Raw genomic sequence first — 10,532 nt, forward strand, 5'->3', positions numbered from 1 at the left:
AAGAGAACTTTGCGAATGCTTGTATAAAAATAGGTGTTACATTAAAATATCAGTATTACACAACATAATTATTACTTCAATTATTATTTATGAATTTTTGATAACATATTAAAATACATATTAAGAATGAATACACATATTCATTTTTAATATATAATAATGATAATAATAATAATAATAATAATAATAATAATAATAATAATAATTCTCTAATGGTAGCTGGGAAGACCCTGTGGCCCTCCGTGTTTGTTTTTTTTTCCAAAAAAGTGCAGACGGCATACAAAGACACTTTTCTTTTTAAATTTTTTTTTTAAATGAAGCAAAAGTCTCTCTTTGACAATTTGGGAAGGGGGGGTTGAGGGGTTGGGGGTGTGCCACCGTTGAAAGAAAGCCACTTGTACAATGCAAGCTACAGTAAATGATCAGAAATTACAAACAGAAAGCTCGTACAGATGGATATGGTACAGGTAATATTGATGGGTAATCAAATAATGTTGAAAATACATGGCAAAGAGTATACCAATAAATACTTACTTACAGACTAGAGCAGAAGAATTGTCCTGCACAGTTAGATGCACTGCAGTACAGTGTTCTGTCAGAGGGTGATTTTTTTCTCTCTTACTCTCTTTGTTTTTTTTATATATAAACATTTTTTTCTGTTGCAATAGTTCACAATATCTGCATGATTATACTCCTGAAAAATGTACTTGGATTAATCTGTACACCTACGTTTATGTGTATTCAATCTTCAACTTAAAAAAATAGATTTTGCATCAGCAGTTTTATATCACAACTCGTGCTTTCATCCATTTCAGAGAGCTTTTTTGTTGTAGTTGTTTTTTTCCTGTAATGTCATGTAGCTTTGAAACTTAAAGTAATACAGTTTGGCACACCCCGTTGTAAGACTTGCTTTTTTTGTTTGTTTGTTTGCTTTTCATGTTGTTCTTTTTCTTTAGAGATGGCGTATGCTGTGCCCAGGCACCCTCCAGCTTGAGATGGTACAAGTATAAGGGGGGAAAAAAAGCTTTTACAGTACAGTCTGTATTATTAGACCATGGTTTAAAACTGGCTAAACGTCGTCTGTTTCTCAAGAACTTCGAGGTAGTCCGGCTCCACTTGGAGTTTCGCCTTTAGTTCCAAATATTCATTCCTGTTAGGCTCCACGTAGACAGTACTTGGCGCCGTGCCATACAGCACGGTCTCTCTAATTCCCTCGGGATGTAAGAACTGCCGCCTGACGTCGAAATTCGGGTTGTACGTGTAATGGCCAGGACTTGGGTACTTGTAATCGTACCTGTTTCCAGCGCTGGTTGGAGTAGCTTTGTCTGGCTCTAGGATCCCTCTGAAGAAATGTTCTGCATCCTGGATGGTGGACGGCTCTTCCCGAGGCTCAATGGTACTGACTGTGTAATTTGGGCTCCGTAAGGTTGGATCCCTTTCTTCTTCAGGTGTATTCCTATAGCTGACCACCTTCAGCTCATGCAGATCAGGGTAATCCTCAATGGCGGTGCCTTCCCTGGACCTGTAGATGGGGTTCTTGCACATGTGGCCCAAAGGATGTGGAATGTACTCATAGACATGGCCTGCAGGCGGTTTGACTTTGGGAACAGACCGGTTGCTGTAGAGGCTGTACTGCAGGTTGAAGGAGCTAACATCCGAGTTGTTGGTGCTGGTGCGGTCACTCTGCGACTTCTTGCGCCGCTTCATGACCACCACAAACAGCCCAGCAGCCACAAACACCGACATGATGAAGACAAGGAGGAGGCTGAGGATGAGGACAGACAGAGGGACGGTGCTTGTGGGAGTGTTGAATCTCATGGGCATCTCCGTGGTGGTGACCCTGCCTGCCAAAGGTTCCTCAGAAGGAGCTATGGTGGACACAACTATATCCGAATAATCAGGACACAACTGCTCAGCAAGAACTCCACGCATGTCTTGGCCGGCGAGCCTCTTTGGGGTCGTGCAAATGACGTCATTAACCACGGTGCCAGAGTTTAGCTGCTCCAACCATATTTTCATTCCTACCACATCGCAAGAGCAATCCCAAGGGTTCTCGAACAGATCAACTTGCACCAAAGCCTTCAGCTGGTCCAGAACACCACTCACAGGAAGGTTCTGGAAATGGTTGTTGCGCAGGTTGAGCCTAGAGAGCGACAGACTAGAAAAGATGCCTCCAGGCAAGGTTTTCAGAAGGTTGTTGTTGAGGAAAAGCAGCTGGAGGTTGGGCACGAAACGAAAGGTGCCTCCCACGATCTCTCGGATTTTGTTATATTCCAAGTACAGGTACTGCAGGTTCTGAAGCCCAAAGAACATGTCTGCAGTGAGCCTGTCAATCAAATTGCCATTCAAGTAAAGCCTGCGTAGGTTAATTAAATCCCCAAAAGCCCTATCATGTATAAGCGCTATCCGATTGTTTCCCAAGTGCAACAAATCCAATCCTTCGGCCTCTACGAAATCCGATCTCCGCACAACGGGGATGTAATTCCCTGTGAGGTACATCTTTTTGGGATTGTATGGCTTGGGCTTTAGATCCGATATGCTTTCAATCTTCCTCTCCTGGCAGTTGACATTGAGCCCGAGGTCAGAGATTTGCAGGTTGCATGTGCAGGCTGTGGGACAATCCAAAGGGACAGGGGACTTGGTCTGGAAAGCTATGATGGGCCCATAGTTGTAAGGGTTTGCCGGGATGCGAGATGTGGGTTTGGATCTGGTCCTGTTGGACTGCCGGGTGCCCTTTGTGGGCCTTGAGGAGGATCTAAGCACAGCTGAGGAAGTGGCTGAGGCTGTTACAGCAGCTGGAGTTGTCTGGAAATATCCGCTAGTGCTGAGGGGCGGTGGTGGGCGCATTTCATACTCCGAAATAGCTCTTCTGGGACAAAGTTCCTGCTTGGAAACCTCATCCAAGTCCCGGCCGTGCAGCCGAAATGGAGTCTCACAAACCACTTCCCCAACCAATGCTGTGTATGCTATGCTCTCCAGCCAAGCCTTGAGGGTGATTAGCTCGCAAGAACAATTCCACGGATTCTCCTCCAGCTGTAACTCCACCACTTTGTCCATGTGCTCCAGAAGGCCGATATAAGGGAACATTTTCAGTCGATTGCCCCTGAGGTCCAAATGGGTCAAGGGCACGTTGCGGAAAATGTTCGGAGGCAGCGATGACAGCAGGTTGTCATTTAATATGAGCACAGTCAGTTGGTGGAGTTTGCTCAGAGCACTGGGCTCGATGATGCTAATAAAATTGTAATCAATCTGAAGATATTCTAGGCTCTCTAATCCACTGAATGTGTCGTCCCTAAGAATGTCTATTTTGTTGTTATTCAAGTGCAACCTCTTTAATCCCTGGAGTCCATTGAAAGCCCCCGTCTCCACTTCAGAGATATCATTGTTACCTAAATGCAAGATAGTGACCCCAGTGTAGTTGATAAAGTCATTAACAGACAATTTTTTCAGCAGGTTCCCCGTCAGTAAGAGGTGGTATGTGGAAAAATGCACCGGGCTGATTTCTGACAGACGGACGATGCCCCGGTTCTCGCAGCTGACTGTCAGAATGCCCTCTTTTTCCTCACAAGTGCACAGATTCCTACATATCTCCCCATAACTGTCATACATCTCGACCAGGCTCAGCGAAGCGGCAACCAGCAAGATTATTGGTGGTATCCAGACATGCATTTTCATGGGATTGAATGACCCAGTTCACTGTAGTGCAGCTGCAGACCACGGTGTCATCTGGAAAGGGAGAAAGAAAGGCAATCAATCAATGGATTTTGAAGTAAACACTTTTGTTTTTGTTTTTCTTAGTTTTTTGTTTAACTGTAACATGGATTATAGGTGAGTTCAGAAAACCTTTCAGGGATGTACATGACAAGCAAATATGACACCAGGATTAGCCCTCAGGGCAGCAAATAAACGCAATGAAACTTTCATTTGATGTCGAACGTGCCTAAAAGTGCGGCTATGCTTTCACTTAGATATACAAGAACAGAGGAACAGATTTAATACAGTCAGGTGCCTACCTGAGCTCATGCCATGGTGATTTATGCAACGTTATGGATCACAACAAAACAAACAAAAAAAAACCTCACGACGTTTAAAATCGAGGCAAGCTAATCCTGTTACAGCCACGCAAGCCCAAACGCGAAGGTGTGCACATCTCTATCTCTCTCTATCGCGATCGAACCTGATTTTGCTTCATTTGAAATAAAGAAAAAAAGCGAGAGAGAGAGGGGGGAGAGAGAGAGAGAGAGAGAGAGAGAGAGAGAGAGAGAGAGAAAGAGACAGAGAGACAGAGAGAGAGAAATGAGCAGCAAAAATTTTCACTCGGCACTGCGCAATTTGGAGGCGCATCCCAAAAAACCCAACTCATCGAGAGCAGGGCGGAATCTCGCCTCGAGAAGGGGGGGGGGTCTAGAAGAAAAGAGAGAAAAGAAAAAAGAAAGCGGAGGGGAAAGGAGGGGGGGGGAGAGAGGCACCCAAAAACAGAAGAAAAAAGAAAAATCTGTCTAAGCCACGGCGCTGGAAAGATGGAATGCATGCTAGAACACAAAAAAAAAGAAAGAAAGCGAGAAGCTTCAAAATTACAAGAAGCCCCCCCCAACCCCCCCACCTCCGATCTACACGAGATACGGCGCGTGCACGTCCCCTCCGCCGCGCTGGACGCAGCCTTTCTGCCGTTTTTCACTCACCTAGCATGTCCGAGCGCTCCGGCTCTGAGCTCTTACTGCTTCTTTTTCTTTGCCCTTTTTTTTTTATTTGCGGCGCAACTCACGAGCCGCTATCGACTTCTAACGCTGCGTACGTGCCAGTCCTCGTGAAAAGACGTCTCGAGGCGACGTAGGCATTCTCGAGCGCTGAAATGTTCGACGTTCGGTTTTTTCTGCGCGTCGCAAACCGGCGAAAAAAAAAAAACAGAAGAAGAAGGAAAACACAAGAAAACAAAAGAAAGGAAAACGCGCTGAGTGCGTTTAGTCACATCTCAGCCTCGCGGTAGAGCTCGAGCGACGTCATCGAGAGCATCTAAACAAAAAAACACGGGGATTAAAGCGTTTTGTAGGCAGAAGAAGCTCTCATGATTCATGCAAATGAACTCTCTCTCTCCCTCTCTCTCTCTCTGGCTCGCTCGCACTGTGGTGTCGAAGACGCACGCACACATACACTGAGAGAGAGAGAGAGAGAAAGAGAGAGAGAGAGAGAGAGATGCCACTTTCACAATAGCAGTGAAAATAAATAACCGTAAAAAGAAGAATAAATGTATGTCTCCGAGCTCGTGCTCTCGCGCAATTCATCCACGAGCCAGCTGATCTATAAATACGGGTTTGAATTATGACTTATTGCATGAACGATCTCTTCTAATATAAAGCTCACCTTGCCTAACAAAGCAAAGAAGAAACCAGTTAACTCTAAGACACGAACGCCGTTTCGTTTTTATTAATTATAATAATTTTTAATAATTATAATTGTATTTATTTACTTATTTATTTATTATTTACCGGGGTCGTATGGAAGGAGAAACCTGTGTGCTGCATGCGTGTCGAGGCGGCGTACGTTCCCTTTCCACAATAGTGCGACTGTTCGGGCGCCCGAGAAGCCTAATTCAGTATTCCAGCTCTATAGCAGCAAACTGCACTCATGGCCAAACACGGTTCAGGACCACGGACAGCTCCATAGAGACCCCCAGAGCCGTGGGCTTGTCACACTAAATCAGGGCACCTCCTGATAAATCGTGCACCTCCGCAGAAAAGCCTTAGCTACGTGGGCTTCTGCTGAAAAAAGGTGGGCACCATTGAAAAACTTGGGGCCATGTAAACAAGCCTCATTCAACACTGTGGATACCACCAGAAATGCCTGAACACCATCTCCACAGAGATCTGAAGGAGCATGGGGGTCTCCCAGAGACATCTGGGCACCATAGACCACTCCAAAGCACCATGGACACCTCCAAATAACCTTACTGGCATCTCTAGAAATACCTGAGCACCATCTCCACAGAGATCTGAAGGAGCATGGGGGTCTCCCAGAGACATTTGGGCACCATAGACCACTCCAAAGCACCATGGGCACCTTCAAATAGCTCTACTGGCATCTCCAGAAATACCTGAGCACCATCTCCACAGAGATCTGAAGGAGCATGGGGGTCTCCCAGAGACATCTGGGCACCATAGACCACTCCAAAGCACCATGGACACCTCCAAATAACCTTACTGGCATCTCTAGAAATACCTGAGCACCATCTCCACAGAGATCTGAAGGAGCATGGGGGTCTCCCAGAGACATTTGGGCACCATAGACCACTCCAAAGCACCATGGGCACCTTCAAATAGCTCTACTGGCATCTCCAGAAATACCTGAGCACCATCTCCACAGAGATCTGAGGGAACATGGGTGTCTCCAGAAATACCTGAGCACCATCTCCACAGAGATATGAGGGAACATGGGCGTCTCCAGAAATACCTGAGCACCATCACCACAGAGATCTAAGGGAACATGGATGTCTCCAAAAATACCTGAGCACCATCTCCACAGAGATATGAGGGAACATGGGTGTCTCCAGAAATACCTGAGCACCATTTCCACAGAGATCTGAGGGGACATGGGTGTCTCCCAGAGACATCAGGGCACCATAGAAAACTCCACAGCACCATGGGCACCTTCAAATAGCTCTATGGGCATCTCCACATAAAACCTCAGCAACATGGACATCTCCAAAGAAAATCTGAGCTCTATGAGCATCTCCAAAGAAAACCACAGCACAATGGGCATCTACGGAGAAAACCTCAGCACCATGGGCATCTTCAAAAGAGCTCTATAAGCATCTGCAAAGAAAAATAAAGCTCTATGGGCATCTCCAAAGAAAACATGAACACCAAGGGCATCTCCTAAAGAAAGCCTCAGCACTATGGGCATCTTCAAAGAAAATCTGAGCTCTGTGAGCATCTCCAAAGAAGATTTGAGCTCTATGGGCATCTCCAAAGAAGATTTGAGCTCTATGGGCATCTCCAAATAAAACCTGAACACCATGGGCATCTAAAACACCACGAAGAGCTCTAGAGAGAAAATCTGAGCACAGTGGTCTAGATCTCCAGAGGAAAGCTAAAGAACCCTCGGACGTCTCGGGATGAAGCTGAACACCCACGGACATTTCCATAGAGCACAAAATCTGAGCACCTACGGTCAGCGATACAAGATAATCTTAAGCACCACGGACAGCTCCTCAGTAAAATTAGCCAGCACGGTCACTTCCATGGCGAAATTAAGCACCACGGACAGCTCCGCAGAGAGCCTACAGCACCACGGACGGCTCCACATCGTTAGTAATGAATGGCGTTTCATTCTCGGATCCTCGTTGCTTACCAGGCTGAACGTTTCCAGCGCGCGAGCATCACGACACCGGCGTTCTCTCCCCCACTTTATTCCCAACCTCCACTGTAAAATCCTCGCGGTTTGGACGCCGAGATGCTTCCAGCCCCGGATTTCCAGCACAGACTCTCATTCGCCCCCAGCTTCCAGCTCGACGAGCGGCAGGAGGAGGAAAAGAGGGGGGGATGACGACGAATCCAGCGGGCAGACTGTCACTCACGCGCGAGGCAGCTTTAAGACATGTTAATATACGTATGCGTCGTCGTCCGGTACATCCATGCGAACGCAGTCCATCCTTTCCGCGAGGCGAAACGGGAGAAATGCTCGTTCCCCGGTAGGCTGCGATGGTACAGCTCGCGCGCGCACACACATACACGCGCACACGCGCGCGCACGCACGCACACAGCCTTCCTAAGGAGTCTTTATTATTTCCACCATCCAGCGCCCAAATGCGAGGAAACCATCACCACCATCCACCCTCCGGCTTCATTACCTTCATGTATTTCTATATCTTTCCCAGTGTTCGGCTTTTTTCGGCCCAGTCTTCGTCCGTTATCGTGTTGCCATGTCAACTATTGTTTCGTCAACTAGTGCAACTTGGAACGCCATTGGCTCGCGAGTTCTTCTTTTTTTTTGGTGAGAAAAATGTTAATCGCGAGCTCCGGCACTAAAAGCACGCGGCGTGTTCGGTGACAGGGAGCGCGTGCGCGTGTGCGCGCGTTCTCTCCGCAAAATGTATATGCACTGAAAAAGGTAGAGAGAGAGAGAGGGAGAGAGAGAGAGAGAGAGAGAGAGAGAGACCCATAGAGGGCAGTGCAAGGCGATAAAAGAAAGACTTGTGTCTGGATTTAACGAGTCAGTCTGTCATAGTGCAAAGCAAGGCGTTTATGTAATCACTGTAACTCTATCACATCACTCCGACTGTGTTTAACCCTGGACTGCCTCGTGCAGCACATATGGAAAGTCCTATATGTATATGTATTTATAAATATCGTAATATTTTATGGTGAAGCCATAAAATTACAGTAGTACCTTAATGTAGTGTGAACAGAATGCCTTTGACGTATATTTACATGTTAACATTGCAATATACAATACTATATATAATGTACTAGGAAGCAACCTGCCTACACATATATGTTAGAACATAAATGAGCAACAATGTATTTACATTATATTTTAAACAGGTCTGAACCAAATATGTTCACTGCACACTGTTATATACCAATAATAACTCTAACATTGAAGTACTGTTTCACATTAACTACCATTCACATGTTGTCCTAGTAATAATGGATATTCAGTAACAACGTATGCAATGTGGATTAAAATGTTGTAAACTAGACATCAAAACATCAACCCATGATTTATTCACAATTTAAAGCATTTTGAGGAGTTATATTATGGTTATTATGTAATTAAGTGTAATTATTAGGTATCATGAATTTTCCAATTCAAATTCTGATTTCCTCACAGTAAAACTGGCCAATTTTTAGGCTTTTTCTGACCCACAGCTGTGTGTGCTAAATGAACACATGAAGCATAGCAGCACATTTCCAGCACTTTCTATCAGCCATTGCCATAATAAAATAAATGCAGTTTAATCAGCCAAATTGAAATTTTAAGTTCTTAAATTTAAAAAATCAGTTGCTTATTGAAATAACACAAATACACAAATAGACTGGCTAATTTGCACAGCAAGTCAAGAGCTCTTACTTAGCTCACACTGTTTACTCGAAATATTATTTTCATAAAAGTGCAACACAGATTGATCAAAATTAAAATGATAAGTTGGCTAATTGCCAGTCACATCTGAGCAAAACTGTGCCGATTCCGATCTTGGCCGATTCCAATCGTGTTGTTTATAGTAATTTCTTGTTATGCAGTATCTATGAATATCTATTTGTTTAGTGAGATTTGGTCACTGCTTTTTGAATATGAGCCATTCGGGATATTAATTGTATTATAAGGTCATTCTCCATGTGATACAGCATTCTCAGGTTTTACAGAATCATCCACATCATTCATCACGGAAAATTCTGTAATTTTTACAGCTTCCCACAAATTGAAAGAATATTATTTTCATATTAGAGTCATTTTACACATGTATCAATCAACAACTGCAAACTTCTGAATGGCGATATTTACAATCTGAATTGTATATTTGGCGATACATGATCCTTATGTTCCATGTATTAAAATACTGGATTACAATAGAGAATAATTTTCAATCTATTTCATAATATATTTCCATAAGAGCCACGTGGCTCCTGCCTATATGAGCTCAGCTAATCTCACGCTACGAATGAGAAGGATTAAGGTGATCATGAAAGATTTGAGGATTACACAACTTCCCACTGGAACCACACGCACCTTATATCAGAGTTATAAAGCCTTCCTCGCAGAGCTTCAGAGTGACCTTGAAAATGTGCAGTTACTGATGCTATAAGGATATATTTAGGCATTCGTCTATTATTATAACCTGGAATGGAGCGGTAGAGGAACTCTGAGAAGTTAGAGCTGAATGCTGATTCAGACCACACTGTGTCAGCCAGGATGACCTTCAACATATGACATGACTGATGGCATTTTTGATGACACCACATAGGCATTTATCTACTTTATTGCTTGTAAGTAGGTTTGTTCAAATAGATCAAATACTTCGAATGAAATAAACAGATTAGATGAACAAAAGCAATATTTAACAATTCAAACCCCCAAAACACCAATTAGCTTCTGCCCTGTTTCACTTTTTTAAAGTGTAGAGCTGAATTTAGACATGTTTAGAAACAGAAAATAGAAATAGAACTGAGTAGAGCCACTTTCAGAGAAGTAGGATAAACAGACAAACAGACACAAACTGAATTCAGGAGAGTTTGATCAATAGAAAACAGAAATAGAGACGAATAGAGATTAATCTGAGGATTTTAGAAATAAGAGCTGAAAGAAGCCGGATTGGAAATGCTTAAGAAATGGAAAACAGAAATAGAAATGGATCAGAAAACAAATAGAAATGAACAGAGCTTGACTCAGAAAAGTGGTAGACTTAGCAAATAGAAATAGTAGTGAACAGAGCTCTGTCAGAAATATTTAAGAAATAGAAAATAGACATAGAGGTGAGTAAATTTGGATCAGAAACAATAAAAATAGAAATGAAAATACCTGGATGTGAAAAGTGG

General features: G+C 43.8%; 1 protein-coding gene across 2 annotated transcripts; it reads right to left on the reverse strand.

The window, feature by feature from the left end:
- Window positions 1–304: 304 nt before the first annotated feature.
- On the reverse strand, window positions 305–7,416 carry LOC118800579 (SLIT and NTRK-like protein 5). Of its 2 annotated transcripts, none has more exons than XM_036560852.1 (2): window positions 7,348–7,416; window positions 305–3,726 (listed from the first exon to the last, which is right to left on the reverse strand). In XM_036560852.1, exon 2 carries the CDS (start codon window positions 3,673–3,675, stop codon window positions 1,060–1,062), a length of 2,616 nt encoding a protein of 871 aa, XP_036416745.1. In that variant the 5' UTR covers window positions 3,676–3,726; window positions 7,348–7,416; the 3' UTR covers window positions 305–1,059. The 2 variants fall into 2 exon arrangements, with proteins under 2 accessions (XP_036416745.1, XP_036416744.1); XM_036560851.1 differs by lacking the exon at window positions 7,348–7,416 and adding an exon at window positions 4,014–4,063.
- Between the last annotated feature and the right edge of the window lie 3,116 nt (window positions 7,417–10,532).

The sequence above is a fragment of the Colossoma macropomum genome, unplaced genomic scaffold (assembly GCF_904425465.1).
Source record: "Colossoma macropomum unplaced genomic scaffold, Colossoma_macropomum, whole genome shotgun sequence".
In the NCBI taxonomy this organism is placed as follows: Eukaryota; Metazoa; Chordata; class Actinopteri; order Characiformes; family Serrasalmidae; genus Colossoma; species Colossoma macropomum.

Coding starts and splice junctions, on each gene's coding strand:
- LOC118800579 (XM_036560852.1), bottom strand. CDS start 3,675: ATGAAAATGCATGTCTGGATACCACCAATAATCTTGCTGGTTGCCGCT.